The sequence below is a fragment of the Lethenteron reissneri genome, chromosome 30, assembly GCF_015708825.2.
Source record: "Lethenteron reissneri isolate LAM-NWPU_2019-01 chromosome 30, ASM1570882v1, whole genome shotgun sequence".
NCBI classification, from domain to species: Eukaryota; Metazoa; Chordata; class Hyperoartia; order Petromyzontiformes; family Petromyzontidae; genus Lethenteron; species Lethenteron reissneri.
The window spans coordinates 13857976-13884350 of NC_083808.1; the positions used below are offsets into that span (position 1 = coordinate 13857976).

A 26375-nucleotide genomic window follows, 5' to 3' on the forward strand; every position below is an offset into this window, starting at 1 on the left:
GGGAACGTGGGATGCGTGTCGTCTCTCTCAGTGCCCAGAATGCAGGCATCACGGTCGTCAATGAGGTGGGGCTGGACCCTGGCATCGACCACATGCTGGCCATGAAGTGCTTTGATCAAGCCCGGGAGATGGATGGCCAGGTATGGGCAATGCTGAGTGGTTGCCAATAACCCTGGTGAGAATAGACGTCTAACAGTAGATGTGTGGGTGGTTTCAAAGAATGGGTTGAGAATACAGAATGGATTACCAGGTGAGAAGTGGGTATTGTACACAGTGGAAATGTATATATTCGGTGTTTGGGTCTTCATGTATATTTAGTGTGTCCTAATAATTATAGACAATGATAAAAAAGCAGCGAATCATGTGCTACAGTTGTATGAATGGATGTGGATGTATGAGAGCTACAGTGTGGAAAAAAAGTATTTGATCCCCTGCTGATTTTGTACATTTGCCCACTGACAAAGAAATGATCAGTCTATAATTTTTATGGTAGGTTTATTTGAACAGTGAGAGACAGAATAACAATAGAATCCAGAAAAACGCATGTCAAAAATGTTATAAATTTATTTGCATTTTAATGAGGGAAATAAGTATTTGACCCCTCTGCAAAACATGACTTAGTACTTGTTGGCAATCACAGAGGTCAGACGTTTCTTGTAGTTGGCCACCAGGTTTGCACACATCTCAGGAGGGATTTTGCCCCACTCCTCTTTGCAGATCTTCTCCAAGTCATTAAGGTTTCGAGGCTGACGTTTGGCAACTCAAACCTTCAGCTCCCTCCACAGATTTTCTATGGGATTAAGGTCTGGAGACTGGCTAGGCCACTCCAGGACCTTAATGTGCTTCTTCTTGAGCCACTCCTTTGTTGCCTCGGCCATGTGTTTTGGGTCATTGTCATGCGGGAATACCCATCCATGACCCATTTTCAATGCTCTGGCTGAGAGAAGGAGGTTCTTACCCAAGATTTGACGGTACATGGCCCCGTCCATCGTCCCTTTGATGCGGTGAAGTTGTCCTGTCCCTTTAGCAGAAAAACGCCCCCAAAGCATAATGTTTCCACCTCCATGTTTGATGGTGGGGATGGTGTTCTTGGGGTCATAGGCAGCATTCCTCCTCCTCCAAACACATGGCGAGTTGAGTTGATGCTAAAGAGCTCCATTTTGGTCTCATCTGACCACAACACTTTCACCCAGTTGTCCTCTGAATCATTCCGATGTTCATTGGCAAACTTCAGAAGGGCATGTATATGTGCTTTCTTGAGCAGGGGGACCTTGCGGGCACTGCAGGATTTCAGTCCTTCACAGCGTAGTGTGTTACCAACTGTTTTCTTGGTGACTATGGTCCCAGCTGCCTTGAGATCATTGACAAGATCCTCCCGTGTAGTTCTGGGCTGATTCCTCACCGTTCTCATGATCATTGCAACTCCACGAGGTGAGATCTTGCAAGGAGCCCCAGGCCGAGGGAGATTGACAGTTCTTTTGAGTTTCATCTATTTGTGAATAATCGCACCAACTGTTGTCACCTTAAATTTCGATTTAAAGCTTTCGTGACTGCAGGGATTCATCTTCTTGGTTCTTTCGGTAAAGTCACGTAGAAGGGAAGTAATAAAATAATAAAAATAATAAAACATAATAAAACAATTCTCACGACGTTTCGGCCACAACGCAAGCAGCAGTCCTCAGGTGAAAACCAGGTCTGTCGAGGTGACAGTGTCAGACGCTGTTTTATTATTTTTATTATTTTATTACTTCCTTTCTACGTGACTTTACCGAAAGAACCAAGAAGATGTTGTCACCTTCTCACCAAGCTGCTTGGTGATGGTCTTGTAGCCCATTCCAGCCTTGTGTAGATCTACAATCTTGTCCCTGACATCCTTGGAGAGCTCTTTGGTCTTGGCCATGGTGGAGAGTTTGGAATCTGATTGATTGATTGCTTCTGTGAACATGTGTCTTTTATACAGGTAACAAGCTGAGATTAGGAGCACTCCCTTTGAGAGTGTGCTTTTATACAGGTAACAAGCTGAGATTAGGAGCACTCCCTTTGAGAGTGTGCTCCTAATCTCAGCTCGTTACCTGTATAAAAGACACCTGGGAGCCAGAAATCTTTCTGATTGAGAGGGGGTCAAATACTTATTTCCCTCATTCAAATGCAAATCAATTTATAACATTTTTGACATGCGTTTTTCTGGATTTTGTTGTTGTTATTCTGTCTCTCACTGTTCAAATAAACCTACTATTAAAATTATAGACTGATAATTTCTTTGTCAGTGGGCAAACGTACAAAATCAGCAGGGGATCAAATACTTTTTTCCCTCACTGTATGTGGGTATGTGTATAAGTGTGAATAAAAGTTAGCACAATACAGGACACAGTCCATCTGCCAGTCATCTCAGTCCATTAACCCATGGAACCTTGGTCTGTCTCGTGACCTCCTGTCAGCAAGCCTTAAACACTTCACATGGCCTCGGAGTGCACCTAGCCTGGCAGAAGCGCCGTGGGAACATCACCACATATCAGTGTCGAATGGCCGTTGTTGTTGTGTGGGGAGCAATAAGTGTAGTGGTTAGCGCACTGTGCTACTAACCCATCTCCTCAAGATGGATTCTCACTCACGACCAATAAGTGGCGAATATTTGAACTTGTCCTGAGCCTCCCCTACGTCGACTCTGCATTAAATAAGTACCTGGTGCTGTGTGTTAACATCAGCATTGGGGAGACAAAGGCGGCTAGGCTTGGTGTTGGCTACCCTTCCCCTCGTGTGCCGTGCCAGCCTTCATAGGCACTCGCTAACAGCACTGTTAAGGCTGTACGGGGGATCCTTGTCTTTGTTGTGATGTGCAGCATGTGTGTGAATGTGAAGGGGTGTGTGTTAATCTGTATTGATCCTCATAGATGCTCGCTATAACAACACTTACCCCAACAGTCTGGTAAAGGCTATATGGGTAGTCTTTGTAAATCTATATCTGTGTGTGTGTTAATGCGTGTCTTTGTAGGTGGAGTCATACGTGTCATTCTGTGGGGGCCTCTCGGCACCAGAGTTCTCGGACAACCCTCTCCGCTATAAGTTCAGCTGGAGCCCACGCGGGGTGCTGCTCACCTCCATCAACCCCGCTCGCTTCCAAAGACACGGACAGGTGACAGCACGGAGCGTAGCGCAGGGATCGATTGAAATTCAGGGTGCTTCGAAAATCAACTTTGCATAATACCGGCTGAATTTTTTTTCTTTTAGTTGGCCCAATTACATCGAGGAAAAAAAATGTACATCCGAATATTTTGAGAAATGCAGGCCGCCATAGTCATGTGATCACTGCTGCCCATGACAGGGGTGGAGTTGGAAGAGAAGAGGTAGGGGGTGCAATGGTGGGGGGGGCACTGGAGGGGGGGAGCTGTGGCAACAGGAATCCCTTCCCAAGAGCACATGGTGAGGGAGAGAGACAGACAGGGGGCGAAACGGACACACACACAGAGACCAAGGATGGCGGTGCCAAGCAACGCACGTCATGTGCGCTGTGCCCCCACAGGTGGTGGAGATTCCAGCTGGAGGTTCGGTGCTGGATGCGGTGGAGCCAATCGACTTCATGCCTGGCTTCAACCTCGAGGGAGTGCCCAACAGGGACAGCCTGAGCTACGTGAAGGACTACGGGGTGCACGACACTACCACGTTCTTCCGAGGCACCCTCCGCTACAAGGTGCGCTACGTAGACGCGAGTCCGTTACGATTCACATCACGAGCATCACATCCATGTATCGCACGTTATGAGACGGTGCACAAGAGGCTGGTGGCTGTTGCTCATCCTAACATATCACGTCTGACTCGCATGGAAATATTTCCACCTCATCCACTCCCTCCAGCCTTTCCCCTCACATACGTGGGTATCCTCCACGAACTCCACTTTCCTCCCGCAGACAAATACAGGAATTGGTCAAATATCCCAATGCAAGATCCCCTTGAAGGGAAAATATTGAGACTCGGTGAGGTTTTTTTGGATGAATATAAATGACATCACGGTTAGTGTAATGGTGATCTATTTTGCGTATCTTGATAGGCAGAGAGTACGTTCCACGTTTGTAAATTGTACGAATACGTTGTGTGAATGCAGGTCCGCATCGTTAAACTTGTTTTCCTTAACACACTTGCTGAGCACAGACCCAAATGCCCAAAACGTCATGTGGGCCAGCAACATCAGAGTTGTAACAGATAAGCGTGAACACTGTTTAATTGAATTGAGAAGGGTTATACGAGCTTGGGTAAAGCGATGATGGGAAAGAGAGCTGATACGTTGCTGTGTGTTTGTGTGGATGTTTTTGCTTGTGCTGTGGACGAGTGCAGGGCTATTGCAGAGTGGCCAAGGCGTTTGTGCAGCTGGGGCTGATCAGCACGGAGCCACATGCGGCCCTGCAGCCCGGGGCTCCCGCTGTCACTTGGGTGCGTAGCACAAACACTTTACCCTCTTTAAAATCATAACTATAATAATAATTACATTCGTATGGTGCTTAACGCTTTCCCTTTCCGAGATGTTTGCAAGTTGCAGGAAAGGGGATGTCCTGTTCACCTCTGTATTTCGGAACACGCAAGCGGTTAACGTTAATTTTATTTAAGAGAGGCATGGCGCCGCTGTTTTTAAAGACATTGTACTCACCGCATAGAACTGTAGTGACACAACCGCACTCTGATAGCTGGTGCCAAACTGTGCCACACGCCCTCCCGAATGGTCTTTTAATTTGGATTCCATTCAGCATCGATTCCGTTCCAATGACGTACACATACGTAATCAGAACGTAAAGTCACGTAGAAGGGAAGTAATAAAATAATAAAAATAAAACATAATAAAATAAAATAATTCTCACGACGTTTCGGCTACAACGCAAGCAGCCGTCTTCAGGTGAAGAATGAGACACTACCAAGCTAGGAGCTTATATATAAGCTGGGTTGGAGGTGGAAGAGCGCCTTAACAAAAAGAATGTGCATATGAAGAGGAATTTAGCATATTCATGGGAAATGCGTAGGAGGTGGGTGGGGGGGGGGTTCATAGTCATATTATGTCCATGCATTATGCAGGATCAACAGCACCAAGGGGGGGTGCAGGGAGTAGCATTAACAAAGGAAAGGAATGTTAATAGTATGTAGCTGCAGTTACTAAACAACCACGTAGAAAACTAAAGTATAAACTACATAAAAAACTAAAGTATAAACTGCATAGCACCATCAGTATACTTACTATACTCTACAATAAGCTGAGTTACTAACAGCAAGTAATACATTACAATTCTACGTCGTAAAAAATATATAATATGCTTCCATCTAAACTTTATTCTCTTACATCACACGAGCATACACCGTACTATATACTGCCATAGATAAACCCAACATTAAATTATATACTGTATTGCTATAAACCACCCTATACCTTATACATTTTAATATAACACTATGTATTATTCTACTCACCCTAATGTGTATCACACTGCTATATGTTTACTATACAATTACGATACTATATATTACTTTGTACATTGTATTAAGCATATAAATGTTATACTATTTGTTATTATACGCTGTACCATTGACCGTCGTGTCAATGGGTGAGCCGTGGGGGGAAACTTGCAGCGGAGCAAAGAATCCATTCCCTGCGGAGAATACAATGCCAGTGAGTGGAACGCGGTCTGAAAGTCACCGTAAACGTGAACACAATCAGTTAAGATCCGAAATGGTTTATTACGTCCTTCCAATGATTGCTAAGCCAGAATCCATCTTCTCGGTTAAAATTGTCTCTGTGTTTGTATATGTGGATCGCCTCATGAACGAATCTCTCATGATAGCCAGATGGCTTGCAGAGAACCTCTGTCTTGGAGAAGTCAATGTCATGTGAGCCCACTGAGTTGTAACAGTGATCTGCCACGGCTGAGGTGTTTGTCCTACCGTGTTTCAGGTCTGCTTTATGTTCACGGATGCGGTCCGAGACATGTCGTTTGGTTTCCCCAATGTAACTGCTACCACAGAGGCAACTTAGTTTGTAGACGCCAGGGTACTGTATGTCTGGAACCACATCTTTTACAGACGGTACCAGATCACGGATTTTATGTACTGTGTTGAATCGGACCTGGATCTTGTGTTTAATCAGGATTTTGGAGATCTTTTTTGTGACCCCAGCAATGTAGGGTAAGGTGATGGTCTTGAAAGGCTCCTCAACAGGATCCTTCTTGATGGTTGGAGTGATGGCTTTGCGGATTGTGTAGTCGGAGTAACCATTAGCCTTAAGAGCTTGGCGTACGTGTTTGAGTTTACTGGCAATGTGTTTCTGGTCGGAGATGCATTGGGCTCTATGATATAGAGTCTTGATGAGGGAATTCTTCAAGCTCTTCGACTTGGTTTATAGCAATACAGTATATAATTTAATGTTGGGTTTATCTATGGCAGTATATAGTACGGTGTATGCTCGTGTGATGTAAGAGAATAAAGTTTAGATGGAGGCATATTATATAATGTTTACGACGTAGAATTGTAATGTATTACTTGCTGTTAGTAACTCAGCTTATTGTAGAGTATAGTAAGTATACTGATGGTGCTATGCAGTTTATACTTTAGTTTTTTATGTAGTTTATACTTTAGTTTTCTACGTGGTTGTTTAGTAACTGCAGCTACATACTATTAACATTGCTTTCCTTTGTTAATGCTACTCCCTGCACCCCCCCCCCCCCCTTGGTGCTGTTGATCCTGCATAATGCATGGGCATAATATGACTATGAACCCCCCCCACCCACCTCCTACGCATTTCCCATGAATATGCTAAATTCCTTTTCATATGCACATTCTTTTTGTTAAGGCGCTCTTCCACCTCTAACCCAGCTTATATATAAGCTCCTAGCTTGGTAGTGTCTCATTCTTCACCTGAAGACGGCTGCTTGCGTTGTAGCCGAAACGTCGTGAGAATTATTTTATCTTATTATGTTTTATTTTTATTATTTTATTACTTCCCTTCTACGTGACTTTACCGAAAGAACCAAGAAGATGAATCCCTGCAGTCACGAAAGCTTTAAATCGAAATCAGAACGTAATCGGAAGAAACACTGGAATGGGTTAAAGGCCTCAGAAACTCAAAGCACTTTAAAACACATCTCATCTCAAACATTCAAACAGCATCCCCCTGCATTGGCAGCTGTCCCGGGGTGGCACAAAGTGGCTATTGGCACCTGGACTGTAAATAGGCAGTACCCTACCATTAGGGGTGATGATTGCTGCTATGTGTAATCCCAATTGAGAAATTAGGTTTTTTTTATATTTGGCAAATTTGGACCCCGATAGAAGGCCATGGCACACATGGCCTACTCGTCTTGAATTATATCAGGGGGTCTTTATTGACTATTGTAAAGCATCAGGGTGCATATTTTATGCTTAACACAAAGCGGTCGCCGCTTCAATGCATCATGTTCCTCCGCTCTGCTCCTGCTCCCCCGCCACCCCGTTATCTTTTATCTCGTTATGTGTTGTTGTGAAGCATTATGGATAAAGGCATATAATACATAGGACTACGTTCATTGTCTTCACTTATAAATATATATATTTAGTCCCATTGGCCTAGTGTAGGGGTCAGCCATTTTTTTGAATTCTGTAAAAAAACCTCTTTCAAAAGCTGTAATGCGTGTGAACACTAGACAGTGGCCTGTAATAAATAAGGTCACGAAGCAGTCTTTAATGAGCTGCATGCGGCTCCGGAGCCACAGGTTGCCGACACCTGGCTTTTTAGGCCAATGTCGTCCAGCAGCAAACTGGACCGGTCTCGACTTCCTGGGTGTCATCAGCAGTCAGGCTTATTAAGCAAATGCTGCTGGGTAACATTATGCTGGAAAACCAATCGCATTAAAAATATATATATATGGGTGTGTAAATAGAGGAAGGAGTTCTGCCCAATATATTCTCTCTCATAATCAACGTTTTTGGCTTAGATCGCGTTATTTATAAATGTGTTGTAACCCTCCACCACCTGACGCGGCCAATCAGTAAAAAAAGTGTCACGTTGACAAAAGACAAATAGTTCACTACTTTAGCCCACCGGTGTTGAAGCATGAAACCACAACATTTACAATCTTTGAGTACGACGTTTCGTTGGTAATTGCATCTCCCTATTGTACAGGACAGCAGGGTGACGCAGTGGTAACACTCATGCCTCGCAGGAAGGGGCTGGATTCGATTCCCGACTCGATTGCCATTGTGTATGAGTTTGTATGTTCTCCCCCTGTTCTGCATGGGTTTCCTCCAGATTTCTGTGGTTTCCAAAGCAAAAAAAAAACTACAATGAGAATAGATTTTTCCCTTTTTTCTGGCAACAAAACAGGTGTTAAGATGTTAAAACACCAAACTGAAACCTTTTACAAGGAATCATGTCTGCATTAACCACAATACTTGTGGTCAGAATGCAAACAGAAAACATACTCTGATAATATATGCATTGTTTTTGAAACTGATTGGTCCACACCAGAGACAGCTTTCTTTGGAGCCTAGTCTCAAAAGGTGTTAGACCAGAGGACGCCAAAAGGCGTACAGCCCAAAGACAATGCACTATCAGAGTAATGAGAGCTCTGTGTGAGCAGCTACATCATGGGACCTCCTTTGCCAAGTACCAAAATATGAGTATAGGTGTTCCCCTTTTTTCTGGCAACAAAATGTAACTGGCATTAGCCAATATATACGAATGCTGAAAAAATACCTCAAAATCACTCAATTGGGATCGCACAAGGCAATGTCGCTCCCTACCATGAACCTGGCAGGACCCTCCTGAAAAAGAGTCTTGATGCTCTGCAAATCTTTCCTGGGTAGACGAACATCATAGCGACACATGCCCGCGTGTGCTGTGTCTGTGTCGCGCAGAGGCAATTGATGTGCTCCGTGCTGGGCGTGGACGAGGGAGGGGCGGCCCTGGAGGAAGCTGTGCTGGCTCGCCTGAGCGGCAACGAGCAGAGTCTGCGTGCCCTGCAGCAGTGAGATCAGGGCCCTCGCGTCCAAACACGCACGCAGAGGCCTCACGAAGCCGCTCCACAGCACGGCACCATACCTGTCAACCCATATGGTTTACCTGTATTCTTGTACAGGGAAATTGAGTTTCAGGTCCATACGGCATACAGCCGCTTCAATACGGGCAAAAGAATGTGTCTATTTGTGTTTGTCCCTTTTGATGGGACTTTCTAAGATGAACGTTAATATTTATATGGGCATGGGTGACCAATAAGGTCTGAATTTGTCTGTAATAAGGTAGTCACTAATAAGGGCTTGACAGGTATGCGGCGACGATGCACGCCAAGGGGTTATGCTGAGGGAGAGTTCAACGCATGTGATCAGAGAACAATCGCAAATCACGGTTACCAAAATGACTGCCTGAGAAAGGCAAGTGGGCATGGGTAGGACACATGATGGCCATTGGACAAGAGTGGTAACGGAATGCCTATAACTACACTTATCACAGTGCTTCGTGGATTTCCTATAGACATGAACAGTTATTCTTCCCCAATTAAAAACAGTGACGAGTGTAATTGGTCAAACAGCCCTGTAGAGTACCCTGCTGAAAACGTCTTGAGGTTCAGTGAGGCCTTCCCAAGTAAATAAAGTAAACATTGTTACTATCAATGACTATTCGACTTAAAATTACACTGGCCAAACTTTGAAATCTGGTTTAATGCATATTACTGTGTCTTTACAGTACCATATGTCTGCTAATGTGAAGTAAACCCAACTGCATTGTGTTGCCAAGTCAAAGCAAAGTATCTTCATGCTCAGTAACAGTACTGGGGTCTTGCTCACCTCTACTGGCAGCCTGAGCAAGAGGTGACATAATTCCATATTGAGCTGGCAGGAGCTTTTACAGTTATAGTCTTCTGGAACATCTCAAAATGAGAAGAGAAGTAGTGCTTACCTGAGTGATATCACCTCCAATTAGCACGGTCGGTTACGTATGGTACGAAGGAAGAACAAACATACATACATACAGAGAAGCAAAGACTGAGATGGTCCAGGTATGCGGTGAGGAATGGGCTCAGTTTATGTTGTGAAGTCTTTGATAGAGGGAGAAAGCGGGCAGAATCGGGGAGACGACGAAAGAAAAAGCCTGTCAGGGAAGGAGTTGTGAGAACGGAACAAGGCGTGGCGTTTATGGGAGCGAGCAACAGAATGGAACAAGCTGGCAAGGAATCCAGACCTCAGGTGCTCGGAGTAAACAGGCATAGGGAGGGAAGACCAGGACAGGAGCCATAAACGGATTGTGCTTGGTGCTGTTTCAGGTTGGGGCTGCTGGGAGCGCAGCAAGTGAGAGAGGCCCCCAGCCTCGTCGACGCCTTGGCCGCCCACCTGGAGGAGCGGCTTTCCTTTGGTAGGGCAGTTTGGGGCGCTGCTGTGACGAGATGTTAACTGCCTCGCCATGGTATGCAGGAGGTCGTGGGTTTGATCCCGGTCCTGGCACCTGCTGTATATTTGTAATTTGTATGCGTCTCCCTGTGGTAGTGTGGATTTTTCTCTGGGTCCACCGGTTTTACAACCACTTTTGGCTGCTAAAAATTTCCACGTGATAAGCCACTTCGTTCCTCAAAAAGATCTACATATCTCAGTGAGCCTTACCTGGCAAGATAAAATAAAACATAGTTTAATAGTTTACAGCTGAATTTCATTTGTATATATTCCACTCGGGATGCCATTCCCTCTGGGGGGTGAAAGCTGCCCGTTCTATTGCCGTGTAGCACTCGGTGAGTGGGGAGCAGACAGCCGAGTGAGCAGCGCGGGGAAGGTGAGGTAAAGATCGAATGCGATCCCCAGTGTGCGACGAGCAGTCCCTGCCTCTACCCTCCTGGAGTGTGGCCTCTAGTGGCATTACAACATTGTCCAGAAATATTCCAAAGATTATCACTTGTGCACATGCGCTAATTGCATGCATGTAACATATAAATATAGAGCAAGCCAGAGGGGTAGTCTTATGTAAGAGCAGATTGTGGAGGTCTGGTGTCAACTCTGAAACAGTTGCAGGATTTGGCATAAGCAAAAGTGCAATGGCATTGGCCATGATTACATATTTGCTATAAAGTAAAATTTAGCTCCAAAATTGAAATATGTCGCACAAAATAGAATCAAAATTACGTTTGCTGACTTTGGAAAGCGCAGGGATTTGTTCAGTTATCAAGTCGATGCTGGTAACACCGTCCGATAGAGGTCGTGCAGTGGTGCTGAGCAGTGGCGGTGCGTATGGCGTGCGCAGGTCCTGATGAGCGTGACCTGGTCATCCTGAGGAACGAGGTGGTCGTGCGCCTGCCCACCGGCGTGCGCGAGAAGACGGTGGTGAACCTGGTGTCCTACGGAGACCGCGGCGGCTACTCGGCCATGGCCAAGACCGTGGGCTACCCCTGCGCTATCGCTGCCAAGATGGTGCTCAGCGGTACAAGGCCCAAAGCTTGCTCTTGCGCACGCATGCATGCAGGGTCCCATGCACACAATGGCGAATGTCCCTCCTGGTGCCAGTGTTCAGAAAATCGTGCCACTGCCTCCGATAGCAAGGAGGCGATTTTGGTTAATTTCATCAGGATGTGAATCCAGCGCTTAATGCTGTAAATTCGTTTGACGGCTATTCAATACTCAGTGCTGTCGCTATTCCTAGTCCGGGATATATCGAACAAGGTGCGATACCGGAAGTAAGCATAGCTCTAGGTAGAGTGGCAGGTTATATATATTTTTAAAAATGAGGGAGTATTGGATGAGTCAGCAGAAAATTCAGTATGAGCTGGCACATTGGCTGAATTGCTCAACTCCTTGCCCTGCTCAGATGATAAAATAACTTTGAGATATAAAAACACAACGATTTCCACATTGGCAGCTCTATAAAGACAACACCAGTTGGTCAGACCTGTGGTGGGAGAGAAAAAATGCATTGCTTTGAGACATAAAGGCACACTAACACCTCGGCCTATGCCATTAGAATAACTAACAATTGGCATTGTGTCAGTGGTAAGAACGTTTCCAATTAAATTGACTAGGAGTTTCTTCATAATGTCACACGTTTCATATGAAGCCTTACAGCTCCAATGGATGGAGGACCAATGCCATACCCAATGTTTGAATGTAGTGAGACAACTTACAGTTGTACAACTAATGTGTGCAGCGGCGATTGGCAAACTCCGAGCTTTTTAAGGACACGCAGGGCCCAATACGTGTTTTAGTCCTCTGCATTCACATGTAACTTTGCGCACATCCGTTGATTTGTTCACATGGAGAGACAAAGCCACCGAGGTGGAAAGCCTGGATTTACCCAACCCTGATTTACATTTAGACTAATTTTGCAATCAACAGATCTCTCACAAAACATGCGTTGTGTACAACATTGTTTCCCAACATATGCTATAGGGACTACAGTGACATGGAAGTAAACTAATAATGGAATTCCAGGCCACCCTGGACACCCATAAGCATTCGTTTCACACACACAGCTTGGTGCTGAGACACAAGTCAAGACTAGCCAAAAATGGCTCTTAACCCTAGCAACCATCAATATATAATTACTGTAGGCTGACGGATGAGATGTTGTTTACCGGTAAAGATATGTGAGTGTGTGATGTTCTGACACGTAGCCCCCTGTGTGACTTCAGGAGAGATCTGGGAGAAGGGCATGGTGATACCTCTAAAGCCTCACATCTACCAACCCCTGCTGGAAAGAATCCGTGCCGAGGGCATCATCTACTCTGACAGCACCACTGTCCAGTAGCGCCACCGAAATCCCTCGCGTCACCACTCCCCCAGCGCCACCGTTCCCCCAGCGCCACCACTCCTAGCGCCACCGCACTCCGCCAGCACCATTTCGCTTTTTCAACTATTCATTTTCCGAGTGTCAGCAACTCTTCCCAGTTATGAGTTGTCTCTGCTGTGAATGTTCTGCTCATTTAATGTTTTGTTTTTATGACTTTACAGTCATTTTGTAAACGCTAAATAACGTTTTATTTCTTCTCAAACAATGGGACAGAGCTTAAATCTATTGATGGCCCTGAGTCAGTTGAGGAAATTCCATATCTCTCCCTGTGGTAGCATGGATTTTTCTCCGGGTCCACCGGTTTTCCCTCCACTTTTAGAATCGATGTATTTGGCTGCTCGAAATTTCCACATTATAAGCCACTTCGTTGAGCTATCATTTTGGCCAGGTCGCGCCTGAAAAAGATCTACATAGCTCAGTGGGCCTTACCTGGCAAGATAAAATAAAACATAGTTTAATAGTTTACAGCTTAGTTTCATTTGTATGTATTATTCCACTCGGGATGCCATTCCTTCTGGGAGATGAAAGCTGCCTGTTATGTTGCCGTGTAGCACTCGGTGAGTGGGGAGCAGACAGCCGAGCGAGCAGCGCGGGGAAGGTGAGGCAAGGATCGAATGCGAACCCCAGTGTGCGACGGGCGCATTCATAAAACTACCACTCTTGACTTTTAGTGGTAATAATTTTACTACTCCAGTGCAGTGATAAGCTGAGTCGACCCCTAACTGGGATTTCAACGTGCAGCCTTCCAATCGCGAGTTATACATGCTAACCTAAGTATGGGATTAATATTGCACTAAGTTAAATCCACAGGTCCACAGGAAGTAATGCATACATTTCTGTACGATGGACACACAAAGTCGAATCAAAGGAAGCTCGCTCAATTTAAAATAGGTTCCTTCGGTGAAGTGCTTTTAAAGTTCTACACCAACACCCATGCAATGGGACCAATACCCATGCAATGGGACCAATAATACACTTTCATACCTTACCCTTCGAACAGCTTCATGAATTTGTGAACATTTGGCCTTGTGGTTTTGCGGTAATGTTAGTACAAATATGCATACGTTTTCTTTGCATTTAGTTTTTAATACACATTGCATCGAGCGTCGTTACCATATCTTTTGGTCTTCAGAAGCAATGGCAAACGTGCCATGGTGCCTTTTTCCACCGGGGAGCAGTTTGTGTTTTGTCCACCGGTTGGACCAATGAAGCCTGCCTGAGTAGGAAACGGTTTCGAAATGCTGTATTAACGCATTGTTACAATGGGCAGGAATATGCACGACTTCCTGGATGACTGAAAAGGTCAGCCGTAGTCGTATAACTGAATGTGTGGAAAGTTGGCGCTATATAATGAGCAGTATAATGCTTTGTAAACTTCACTGTCGTGCGGTTTCCCATTACACATGGAAGCAACAGCAAGCATACCAATATTATTCATAATAAAGGTTTGATTAGATCGCAGAAATATGAATGTGTCGAAACCCTCCACCACCCGACACAGCCAATTAGAGATTTGTCACGTAAACAAAACAAATAGTTACTACTTCAGCCCACCGGTGTATTGGATTTGTTGTGGATTTACTCTCCAACACACCGGTGGGCTGAAGTAACTATTTGGCGTCTTGTTTACATGACAAATCCCTTACTAATTGACTATTGGGTGGTGGAGGCTTTCAACATATTTATACTTATGCAATCTAACCCAAAAACCTTTATTATTTATAGTTTAATAGCATTTACATGTGAATAACTTAGCATTTCCAACACTTTGAAATCTGTATCATGTACGTATTTCATACATATAACCACGGACACGAGTGCTGTTTATTTTCTAATGCTTGAAGTGCAATTTAACGCTTTGTGTAACCTGTTTTCTATTGCTGTAACAAATCACATGTGAGCAGCACTATTGGTTGTAAACTATAGAAGCCAAAGTGTGATACAAACACTGCGTGTACATACAGGCCGTAACTGTCCAGTCGGGGATCCTGTTAATGTGGTGGGTACGAAATCCAGTCCAGTACTCTCTTTATCGGTCACACGTCTCCCCATATGCCGCATGATGACTGCATCGATGCAACAGAATTACACATTTACAAAAATAAAATATAAATTTGTCTGCCATCGTTTCAGGTGTCTCAATTTGAGGCACAACAAATGCTGCCCGACTTGTCTTGCTGAAATGCGGAACATGTTAATACCTGGAATCGTTTCTTCAGAACAGTTTTAATTACACAGATTTGGGAAATTCCCAGTGTGTGGTTTTTCATTCACATTCTCCCGCCTGGCAATGGTGTTGACTGTCCTGCGCACAGGCGAACTGGAAGGCTCCATGAACAGGGCAGAGCAACCCTGCAAACACTCCCAACATTATAATGCCTTTCATGGGAGTGTTTGAGTTGGAATCTCGCCAAAAATTTGTAAGCATCTTTGGCAGAATAAGACACGAATCCAAAAGGCGTTTCCTTCATGGTGTTATATTTATACACGTGTAGTGTCGTCTCTTCCTTCCTCCTTCCTCGAGGCGTGTGTGTGTGCGTGTGGCGTGCGGCACACACACTCCGTTGGAGACGAGGTAATCGCAGGAGGCACCGTCTCTCTTTTTATTAGTTCACACCACAAACTCCGGCCTCCTCTCTCTCGGCCACGCTGCTACACGGCCTGGCCCAGACACCACCCTGTCCACATTGCACTGACGGCGTCGACCGAGACAGTCAACTACTGTCCGGCCCCGCAATGATCGGGTGAAGGCGGCGACGACGACGAGACGAGTCCACTCCCAGAACCGAGAGCCCGGAGCTCTCGCTCTCCGCTGCTTATATGAACCTCATGGCAGGACCCCGGGGTCGCGAATAAATGGAAGTAAAAATCGTAATTAATTTTTAAAAAATTTGGCAACTCCGTCCCACCGCGCACAGAAACGCCACGACCCACCTGGCACGGATCATTCTGTTGTCATGTCGTCCAAGCGCAACGAGGACGAATGCCGTAGTCATAAACAAAACTTTGAAACTTTGATTATTGCATCGTATAGAGCTCGTCGAGAGGAATAGATTGCCATATTGTTAGCCTTCAACGGACATAAAATGACGTCGCAATGCAGTTTATACGAGAGCCAGGGGCTTATGGGACCCCGGGGTCCCGCCATAAAGTTTCTATTCCCTTTGGCGCGGCTTGGCTCCACCCTAGCTGCACTTCCCTTCTCGAACCCACTAGAGGGTTCCAGGGGCCTCCCTCTGAGGTCTACCGTGACCCTTGCCCCAGTTCCTCCGCCCTGCTGGCTCAACGGCATGTGCGCTAAGTGTCCACTGCAGTTACTGCTGATGTACAGGAGTCGGCGCTGTGTCACTACACACGTGTATTCATTCATGCGGACAACTTCGTCTTTTTCTCCTGTGTAACTTAACTCGTAGCCTCCCACATGGAGGCTCCTCACGTTCAACACCACGTACTCCCATCGCGAACTCTCCCTCTTTTGCTCCACGAGCCTGTCACGGATGCTCTCTGGCTCCACGAGCCTGGTTTCCGCTGGCCTCTTACTGGAAACTCCGCTAGCTTCTCACTCCGCTAGCCTCACACTGATATCCCGCTCGCCTATTGTCCACTAGCCTATCACACTCACACTAAGGATTCCGCTACCCTCTCCTCCGCTAGCCTGTTACTACAACTACACCTCCAATCCAACCTCGCCCGTGCCCCCAGGTGTGGAGGGCGAGGTCCCGGACTTCTCTGGTCTTGACTTCTTCACTTCTTCCTCTCCAACCAACTCCCCTCCATTGTACTCTTTGGTTTTTTCCGTAAAGTCACGTAAAAAATAAAATAAAATAAATGAAAACAACTAAATTAAATCACGACGTTTCGGGCGCAACACAAGCAGGGGGGGGGGGAGGGCATGGTGAGTGTGTGGGCGAACTGTGGACTGGAAGGCCACGATGTGAGGAACGGGGTGGGCGCAACGTACGGAGTTCAAACTGAAGCTTTGTAATGCTGGGGGCGGAAGTAGATAAGGAAGCTAAAATTAAGCAGCCTTTTGTTATGCTGCCCGGGGGTTAAATTGCGCAAGCTGAAAACAACGTGTGGTAATGGTGATGGTAGTGTGTGAAGCTGGGGGTAACAGACTGGGAATATGGATATGATTATGAAAATAAATCTAAACTGGCTGTCTAGCAGTAAACTGCACGGCAGCTAAAGTTTTAACTTGGTTAATTACATCCTTCCAATGATTGCTCAATTTTAATCTATCATCTCGGTTGAAGTTATGTCTACGTTTGTATATCTGGAAAATTAGAAAGGCGCATGTTAAACTTCCATTGCTTCACACATCCCCTTATATTCCCCTCCTCATTACGAGTCCTCGGGTGACCCTCGTAAGCCAGTGTCCTCCCGGTGTCTCATGCACGTGCTCCCCCTCTTATCGCTTCTATCTCTTGCCTTCTTGGCACCGACTCCGTGTTTGCATTTGCAGCCAGCCAATCACTGCCTCTTTCGATAATTGCTGGCGTCTCTGTCTGCTGTCTCCCAGGCCTCACGCTTGCACATGCTCGTCCTGACCTGACCTCACTTTGCAACCCCGTACATGAATGCAACTGCTGTTTGCAAACCCTGCGCACATTACGCCACTACACACACACACATGTATAATGCAGTTGCATATGGTGATGCCGCTCATCCCTCAAGCCTCCATTTACCCGTGCTCTGCTGTCGTGTCTCTACCAGCCGCCTCCGTCAGATAACCTGATCACTCCATCTTGCTGCCAGACTCCCCAAGTCGTTGTTAATACATCGTTTAAAAAAAATCAGTTTGAACTCGGGGAGAATTGAAAACTTTCGGCTCCCCACACTTCACCTCTCATCTCACAAATAAAAAATCCCCGTGATTCCGATTCTTCAGTGGTTTGAGTGAAGCTGTAATCAACAAGAGCAAAAACCCACGTCTTAAACCACCCACACGGTACGGCTCCTGTCTTGTACCAGGAGTTAATGAAATGTTCTGGCAAAGCGGTGCTGTGGCCGCACTCACTCCATGCCCTCTAGACTGGTCATGCGAGCACGAGTTCGCACCCCCCCCACCCCTCTCTGTTTCCCTCCCCAGGCCCGTGGGCTGAGAGGGTGGGCGGGGACCTCTCTCCTCTCCAGGGCATGTGGGGCAGAACTGGGGTGGGGGAGTTTCAGAGTAAGCGAGCTTGGTGCTCCTGGGAGCGTGTGAAGATTAAATGAACAGGTCGTCCATAAAGTCCCTGTCAATTTTATTGACAATGAGAAAAATGTAGGGTAAATTATATAACTAGCGGGAAGTAGCCGGCGTTGCCCGGGCGAAAAATATATTTCAAAACTTCTCTTAAAAACCTTACATATATATACACAGATACTAAGCAATTGTGAAAGCCCAATGGGGCGTTTGTCCATTTCTCCACCAACAAAATTATAAGAGGCTTGCAGAAGTCCAAAAAGTTAGAGAAAGTGGGGGGTAAATAGTTGATCTAAAAGGTTTGCGAAAATTGTCGACCCCCCCCCCCTCAGAAAATATATTTACCCCCGCGTAGGTATATATACCTACACACCCTACATACAACAGAGTAAATAGTATCTATTGACTCTGTAGTTGCATCTATTGACTGTACAGTAGTATCGACTGAGCCAGTCGTAGCTACTGACTGTATAGTAGTATTTACTGATTGTAGCAGTATTTACTGACTGTAGTGGTATATACTGACTGTTTTAGTATCTACTAACTCTATATAGCAGTATCTACCAACTCGATAGCAGTATCTACAATCACTACAGCAGTGCATACTGACTGTGGTGGTACCTGCTATGATTACAGCAGTAAATGCTGACTGTGGTTGTACCTGCTCTGATAACAGCAATGCATACTAACTGTGGTGGTACCTGCTATGCTTACAGCAGTGCATACCGACTGTGGTGGTACCTGCTTTCACTATAGCAATGCATACCGACTGTGGTGCGACCTGCTTTCATTACAGCAGTGTATACTCACTGTGGTGGTACCTGCGATGCTTACAGCAGTGCATACTGCTGTGGTGGTACCTGCTTTCACTACAGCAATGCATACTGACTGGGGTGGTACCTGCTTTCACTACAGAAGGGCATATCTACTGTGGGGGTGCCTGCTATCACTACAGCAGTGCATAGCGACTGTGGTGGTTACCTGCTATCACTGCAGCAGCGCATACTGACTGTGGTGGTATCCTGATATTGCTACAGCAGTGCATACCGACTGTGGTAGGGTACCTGCTTTCACTACAGCATTGCATATTGACTGTGGTGGTTCTTGCTTTCACTACAGCAGTGCATACTGGCTGTGGTGGTACCTGCTTTAACTACAGCAGTGCATACTGATTGTGGTGGTATCCTGCTATGACTACAGCAGTGCATACTGACTGTGGTGGTAGCTGCTATGGTTACAGCAGTGCATACTGAAGTGGCACCGGGTTTCACTACAGCAGTGCATACTTACTGTGGTGGTACCTGCTATTACCACAGCAGTGCATACCAACTGTGGTGGTACCTGCTTTCACTACAGCAGTGCATACTGACTGTGGTGGTACCTGCTATGACTACAGCAGTGCATATCGACTGTGGTCGTACCTGCTTTCATTCCAGCAGTGCATACCGACAGTGGTGGGACCTGCTATAACTACAGCAGTGCATACCGACTGTGGTGGCACCTGCTTTCATTACAGCAGTGCATACTGACTGTGGTGGTAGCTGGTTTCAATACAGCAGTGCATAGTGACTGGTGGAACCTGCTTTCACTACAGCAGTGCATACCGACTGTGGTGATCACCTGCTATGATGACAGCAGTGCATACTGACCGTGGTGGTGCCTGCTGTGATTACAGCAGTGCATACTGACTGTGGTGGGACCTGCTATGATTACAGCAGTGCATACTGTGGTGGTACCTGCTTTCACTACAGCAGTACATACTGACTGTGATGTACCTGTATTATTACAGCAGTACATACTGACTGTGGTGTGACCTGCTATCACTACAGTCATACATGCTGACTCTATAGTAGTATATATCGACTCTATAGCACAAACTACGAGCCTGACAGAGTGCCATGGTAAGGCCTAGTCCCTAGATTGCCCAACCGGCCGAGGCTAGGGGCTGGGCCGCGACCTCCGCGCTAGAATAATACTATCTAAGCGCTATAATATGAGTATCTACCGACCCTATAGTAGTAAATGCACACATTGGGGTGGGGGGGGGGGGAGAGAAGAGGACATGACACTTTCATGAATTTACCTCTGCGTTGTGTGTATTTTTTTAGCAATTTGAACGCGAAGGAGAAATCCCCCCCACCCTCCACCCATAACTCGTGTGCGTTGCTAGGGGCAATTCCAGGGCAGCTTTAGCGGCGCGAGGAAATAATAAAATAATGCTAAATAGCACTTAATTGCCAATTTAACTACTTTAAAGTTGATGGATGGGAAAACGGAATAGCGCTGGCTCGCCACGGGGCTTACGGTGTGGTACCCGGATACCTTTTTTAAACATAAACCCCACGGTTCGCGAGCCAAATCCTTCGCAAGTTGCGTGCACAGATGGACAGACAGATGGACAGACAAAAAATGACGTTCATAGGTAAGATCTAATCGGAGGTAAATTTATTAATGATGCTTAAGCCTTGGATTCTACGTGAGCACCGTCAATATATCTATGCACAGTTCAAATCTGTCAGTTGCATAGCGTAACACATTTTACATCCAGCGAATTGGAAAACGTTAATTAAGGTTCTCACGTAATCACTACCATCACACGTTCGTGTCCATTCATATTCATAGGATCTTCCAAATAAACATATAGACGTACAAACTAGCCCGCTGTCTATCAGATACTCTGCTCCCCTTCACAGGCAAGACCTCTTCGGCAGTACTCAACTCAACCCAATTAGTCTCTATGGTTAAGGACATGATACTATCTCCTGATGACGTCCTCGTCAGCTTTGATGTAGTATCTTTGTTTACCAAAGTCCCAGTACCGGACACCCTAACAATAATTGAGGACTTAGTCCAACATGGATTGAATTCTGATGTACCTGTGCTGGTTAGGCATTGCCTCACCAACACCTATTTTACCTGGAATGGCACCTTCTACAAACAGAATGAGGGTACCCCTATGGGCTCCCCCTTGTCACCAGTTATAGCCAACATGTTCATGGAAAAGTTTGAATCAGACGCCATCCAGACATCCACCCTGCGTCCTTCCCTGTGGAAGAGGTATGTGGATCACACTTTTGTCATCTGGCCACATGGCCTCCCAGCATTGAACCACTTCTTGGACCACATCAATTTTAGACACCCATCCATCAGATTCACCATGGAAGTGGAGAAAGACAGTAAACTACCATTCTTGGATATACAGGAAAGCCACCCACACAGATTCCTACTTGAAACCAGATTCCCACCACCACCCATCTCAAAAGAATCCTCTCATCAAAACGCTATACCACAGAGCCCATGGCATTTCTGACCAACACCACCTGGCCGGTGAGTTAAGACATGTGCATCGGGCCCGCAGGATGAACGGATACTCTGACCGCACTATCCGCCAAGCTGTTTCTCCCACCACACAGAAACAGCCACATGAAACTCCGACCAAAACTATCACGTTACCATACATAGCAGGCGTGACCAAAAAGATCTCCAAAATTCTAAACAAACATAAGATCCAAGTCCGATTCAGTACAGTGCATAAAATCCGTGATCTGATTCCATCTGTGAAGGATGTCGTTCCTGACTTACAGTATCCTGGAGTCTACAAATTGAGTTGTATTTGTGGTGATTGCTACATTGGAGAAACGAAACGTTATGTTTCTGATCGTGTCCGTGAGCACAAGTCAGATCTGAAACACGGCAGAACTGATTCTTCGGCCGTTGCCGATCATTGCTACAACTCGGTGGGCTCTCATGAAATTGTCTTTTCCGAGACCAAGGTTCTCTGCAAACCTCCTGGCTACCATCAAAGGTTTGTACACGAAGCCATACAAATATACAAACACAGACATAATTTCAACCGTGATGATGGTTACAAACTGAGTAATCATTGGAAAGATGTGATTAACCATGCAAAAAAAGATTTAATTACACTTATTTGGCCAATCTTACTTGACAGACAACTATTGCAGGTTTACCATGTTCAGTTGTTTTCTCCTTGTCACAGGTTGAGTCACAAACCATACCTCTCCATAACAAAGGCTCACCCTCTTAAGCCTCACCTTACCATATGAATAAAAAGTGTGCTGTACTTGCCGCTTCCCCCCCCCCCCTCTCCAACCATTATATAAACGGAGTGGTAGCTCCTACAATCTCTCATTTACTTGATACAGCTGTCGTGGCTGTGACGGTTCCACCTGAAGACGGAAGCTTGTGTTGCCTCCGAAACGTTGTGATTTTTATTTTACTTTTATTAATTTTAATGTTTTACCTACGTGACTTTACCGAAAAAAACAAAGAATATGGTCTTTCTTTTTTATGGGCCAATTTTTTGTGGTCACTTTTTTTTAATGGCCATTGATTTTTAACTGGTCACTTTTTTTATGGCCACTCTTTTTTAACTAGTCACTTTTTTTGATGGCCATTCATCATCTTTTTCTGGCCAATTTTTTTCACTTTTTTTATGACCACTTTTTTTTTAATCAGTCAATTTTTTCTTTAATGGCCACTCTTTTTTTAACCAGTCACTTTTTTGGATGACCCCTTATTTTTAAACGGTAATTATTTTTTGATGGCCACGTTCTTTTGCTGGCCAATTTTTATGACTGGTCTTTCTTTTTTATGGGCCAATTTTTTGTGGTCACTTTTTTTAATGGCCATTCTTTTTTAACCTGTCACTTTTTTTATGGCCACTCTTTTTTAACCAGTCACTTTTTTTGATAGCCACTTTTTTTTAACCAGTAATTTTTTTTGATGGCCACATTCTTTTCCTAAGCCAATTTTTTTGACTGGTCTTTCTTTTTTATGGGCCAATTTTTGTGGTCACTCTTTTTTTAATGGCCATTCTTTTTTAACCGGTCATGTTTTTTTATGGCCTTATCTTTTTTACTGGCGAATTTTTTTGACTGGTCTTTTTTAATGGGCCAATTCTTTTTCAGGTCGGCGACTTCTTTTTTAATGGTCACTCTTTTTTAACCGGGCAATTTTTTATATGGCCATTCATCTTTTTTACCGGCCATTTTTGTTTTAATGCCACATCTTTTTTAACGGTCACTTTTTTTGATGGCCATTCATCTTTTTTACCGGCCCATTTTTTCACTCTTTTTTTATGACCACTTTTTTATGCCAATCAATTTTTTCTTTAATGGCCACTCTTTTTTAACCAGTAACTTTTTTAATGGCCACATTTTTAATGGCCACTTTTTTTTACCGGTTATTTTTTTTTGTTGGCCACATTCTTTTACTGGCCAAATTTTTTTGACCGTTCTTTTTTATGGGCCAAATTTTTTGTGGTCACATTTTTTAATGGCCATTCTTTTTTAACCAGTCACTTTTTTTTATGCCACATCATTTTTACTGGCCATTTGTTTGGACTGGTCTTTTTTATGGCCCAATTCTTTTTTGGTCTGCCACTTCTTTTTTAATGGCCATTCTTTTTTAACCAGTTATGTTTTTTTATGGCCACATCTTTTTTACTGGCCAATTTTTAAAATTCTTTTTACGACTTTTTTTTTTACCAGTCAATTTTATTTTTACTGGTCTCTTTTTTTACGGGCCACCTACCTCCTCCGCCGCCGCCTCCACCGCCGCCTTCGCCGCCGCCTCCACCGCCTCCGCCGCCGCCTCTGCCACCTCCGCCTCCACCGCTGCCTCTGCCACCGCCTCTGCCGCCGCCACCTCCTCACTTTGTGTGATGGCCAATTATTTTTTTATTGACCAATTTTTTCTTGACTGGTCTATCTTTTTTTACGGGCCAATTTTTTGTGGTCACTCTTTTTTTTAATGGCCATTCTTTTTTAACTGGTCACTTTTTTATGGCCACTCTTTTTTAACTAGTCACTTTTTTTGATGGCCATTCATCATCTTTTTCCGGCCAATTTTTTTCACTTTTTTTTATGACCACTTTTTTTTATGTCAATTTTTTTTAATGGCCACTCTTTTTTTAACCAGTCACTTTTTTGGATGGCCACTTATTTTTAAACGGTAATTATTTTTTGATGGGCACGTTCTTTTCCTGGCCAATTTTTTTTGACTGGTCTTTCTTTTTTATGGGCCAATTTTTTGTGGTCACTTTTTTTAATAGCTATTCTTTTTTAACCTGTCACTTTTTTTATGGCCACTCTTTTTTAACCAGTCACTTTTTTTGATAGCAACTTTTTTTTAACCAGTAATTTTTTTTGATGGCCACATTCTTTTCCTAAGCCAATTTTTTTGACTGGTCTTTCTTTTTTATGGGCCAATTTTTGTGGTCACTCTTTTTTTAATGGCCATTCTTTTTTAACCGGTCATGTTTTTTTATGGCCTTATCTTTTTTACTGGCGAATTTTTTTGACTGGTCTTTTTTAATGGGCCAATTCTTTTTCTGGTCGGCGACTTATTTTTTAATGGTCACTCTTTTTTAACCGGGCAATTTTTTATATGGCCATTCATCTTTTTTACCGGCCATTTTTGTTTTAATGCCACATCTTTTTTAACGGTCACTTTTTTTGATGGCCATTCATCTTTTTTACCGGCCCATTTTTTCACTCTTTTTTTATGACCACTTTTTTATGCCAGTCAATTTTTTCTTTAATGGCCACTCTTTTTTAACCAGTAACTTTTTTTAATGGCCACATTTTTAATGGCCACTTTTTTTTTACCGGTTATTTTTTTTTGTTGGCCACATTCTTTTACTGGCCAAATTTTTTTGACCGTTCTTTTTTATGGGCCAAATTTTTTGTGGTCACATTTTTTAATGGCCATTCTTTTTTAACCAGTCACTTTTTTTTATGCCACATCATTTTTACTGGCCATTTGTTGGGACTGGTCTTTTTTATGGCCCAATTCTTTTTTGGTCTGCCACTTCTTTTTTAATGGCCATTCTTTTTTAACCAGTTATGTTTTTTTATGGCCACATCTTTTTTACTGGCCAATTTTTAAAATTCTTTTTACGACTTTTTTTTTTACCAGTCAATTTTATTTTTACTGGTCTCTTTTTTTACGGGCCACCTACCTCCTCCGCCGCCGCCTCCACCGCCGCCTTCGCCGCCGCCTCCACCGCCTCCGCCGCCCCTCTGCCACCTCCGCCTCCACCGCTGCCTCTGCCACCGCCTCTGCCGCTGCCACCTCCTCACTTTGTGTGATGGCCAATTATTTTTTTATTGACCAATTTTTTCTTGACTGGTCTATCTTTTTTTACGGGCCAATTTTTTGTGGTCACTCTTTTTTTTTAATGGCCATTCTTTTTTAACTGGTCACTTTTTTATGGCCACTCTTTTTTAACTAGTCACTTTTTTTGATGGCCATTCATCATCTTTTTCCGGCCAATTTTTTTCACTTTTTTTTATGACCACTTTTTTTTATGTCAATTTTTTTTAATGGCCACTCTTTTTTTAACCAGTCACTTTTTTGGATGACCCCTTATTTTTAAACGGTAATTATTTTTTGATGGCCACGTTCTTTTGCTGGCCAATTTTTATGACTGGTCTTTCTTTTTTATGGGCCAATTTTTTGTGGTCACTTTTTTTAATGGCCATTCTTTTTTAACCTGTCACTTTTTTTATGGCCACTCTTTTTTAACCAGTCACTTTTTTTGATAGCAACTTTTTTTTAACCAGTAATTTTTTTTGATGGCCACATTCTTTTCCTAAGCCAATTTTTTTGACCGGTCTTTCTTTTTTATGGGCCAATTTTTTGTGGTTACTCTTTTTTTATGGCCATTCTTTTATAACCGGGCAATTTTTTTTATGGCCATTCATCTTTTTTACCGGCCATTTTTTTTTAATGCCACATCTTTTTTAACGGTCACTTTTTTTGATGGCCATTCATCTTTTTTACCGGCCCATTTTTTCACTCTTTTTTTATGACAACTTTTTTATACCAGTCAATTTTTTCTTTAATGGCCACTCTTTTTTAACCAGTAACTTTTTTTTAATGGCCACATATTTTTAATGGCCACTTTTTATACCGGTTATTTTTTTTGTTGGCCACATTCTTTTACTGGCCAAATTTTTTTGACCGTTTCTTTTTTATGGGCCAATTTTTTGTGGTCACATTTTTTAATGGCCATTCTTTTTTAACCAGTCACTTTTTTTGATAGCCACTCTTTTTTAACCAGTCACTTTTTTTGATGGCCATTCATCATCTTTTTTCCGGCCAATTTTTTTCACTTTTTTTTATGACCACTTTTTTTTACCAGTCATTTTTTTCTTTAATGGCCACTCTTTTTTTAACCAGTCACTTTTTTGGATGGCCACTTTTTTTTGAACGGTAATTTTTTTTGATGGCCACGTTCTTTTCCTGGCCAATTTTTTTTGACTGGTCTTTCTTTTTTATGGGCCAATTTTTTGTGGTCACTTTTTTAATGGCCATTCTTTTTTAACCTGTCACTTTTTTGATAGCCACTCTTTTTTAACCAGTCACTTTTTTTGATGGCCACGTATC

General features: G+C 44.0%; 1 protein-coding gene across 4 annotated transcripts in view; it reads left to right on the top strand.

The window, feature by feature from the left end:
• AASS (aminoadipate-semialdehyde synthase) overlaps positions 1–15022 on the top strand; it is a 50893-nt gene extending 35871 nt beyond the window's left edge. For all 4 annotated transcript variants that reach the window (XM_061563114.1, XM_061563112.1, XM_061563113.1 and 1 more), the window contains 8 exons: positions 32–140; positions 2993–3133; positions 3521–3688; positions 4330–4425; positions 8866–8975; positions 10269–10357; positions 11234–11410; positions 12615–15022. In XM_061563114.1, the coding sequence (XP_061419098.1) occupies positions 32–140; positions 2993–3133; positions 3521–3688; positions 4330–4425; positions 8866–8975; positions 10269–10357; positions 11234–11410; positions 12615–12730 (1006 nt within the window). In that variant the 3' untranslated portion in view covers positions 12731–15022. The remainder of the gene's footprint in view (positions 1–31; positions 141–2992; positions 3134–3520; positions 3689–4329; positions 4426–8865; positions 8976–10268; positions 10358–11233; positions 11411–12614) is intronic.
• Positions 15023–26375: the final 11353 nt, after the last annotated feature.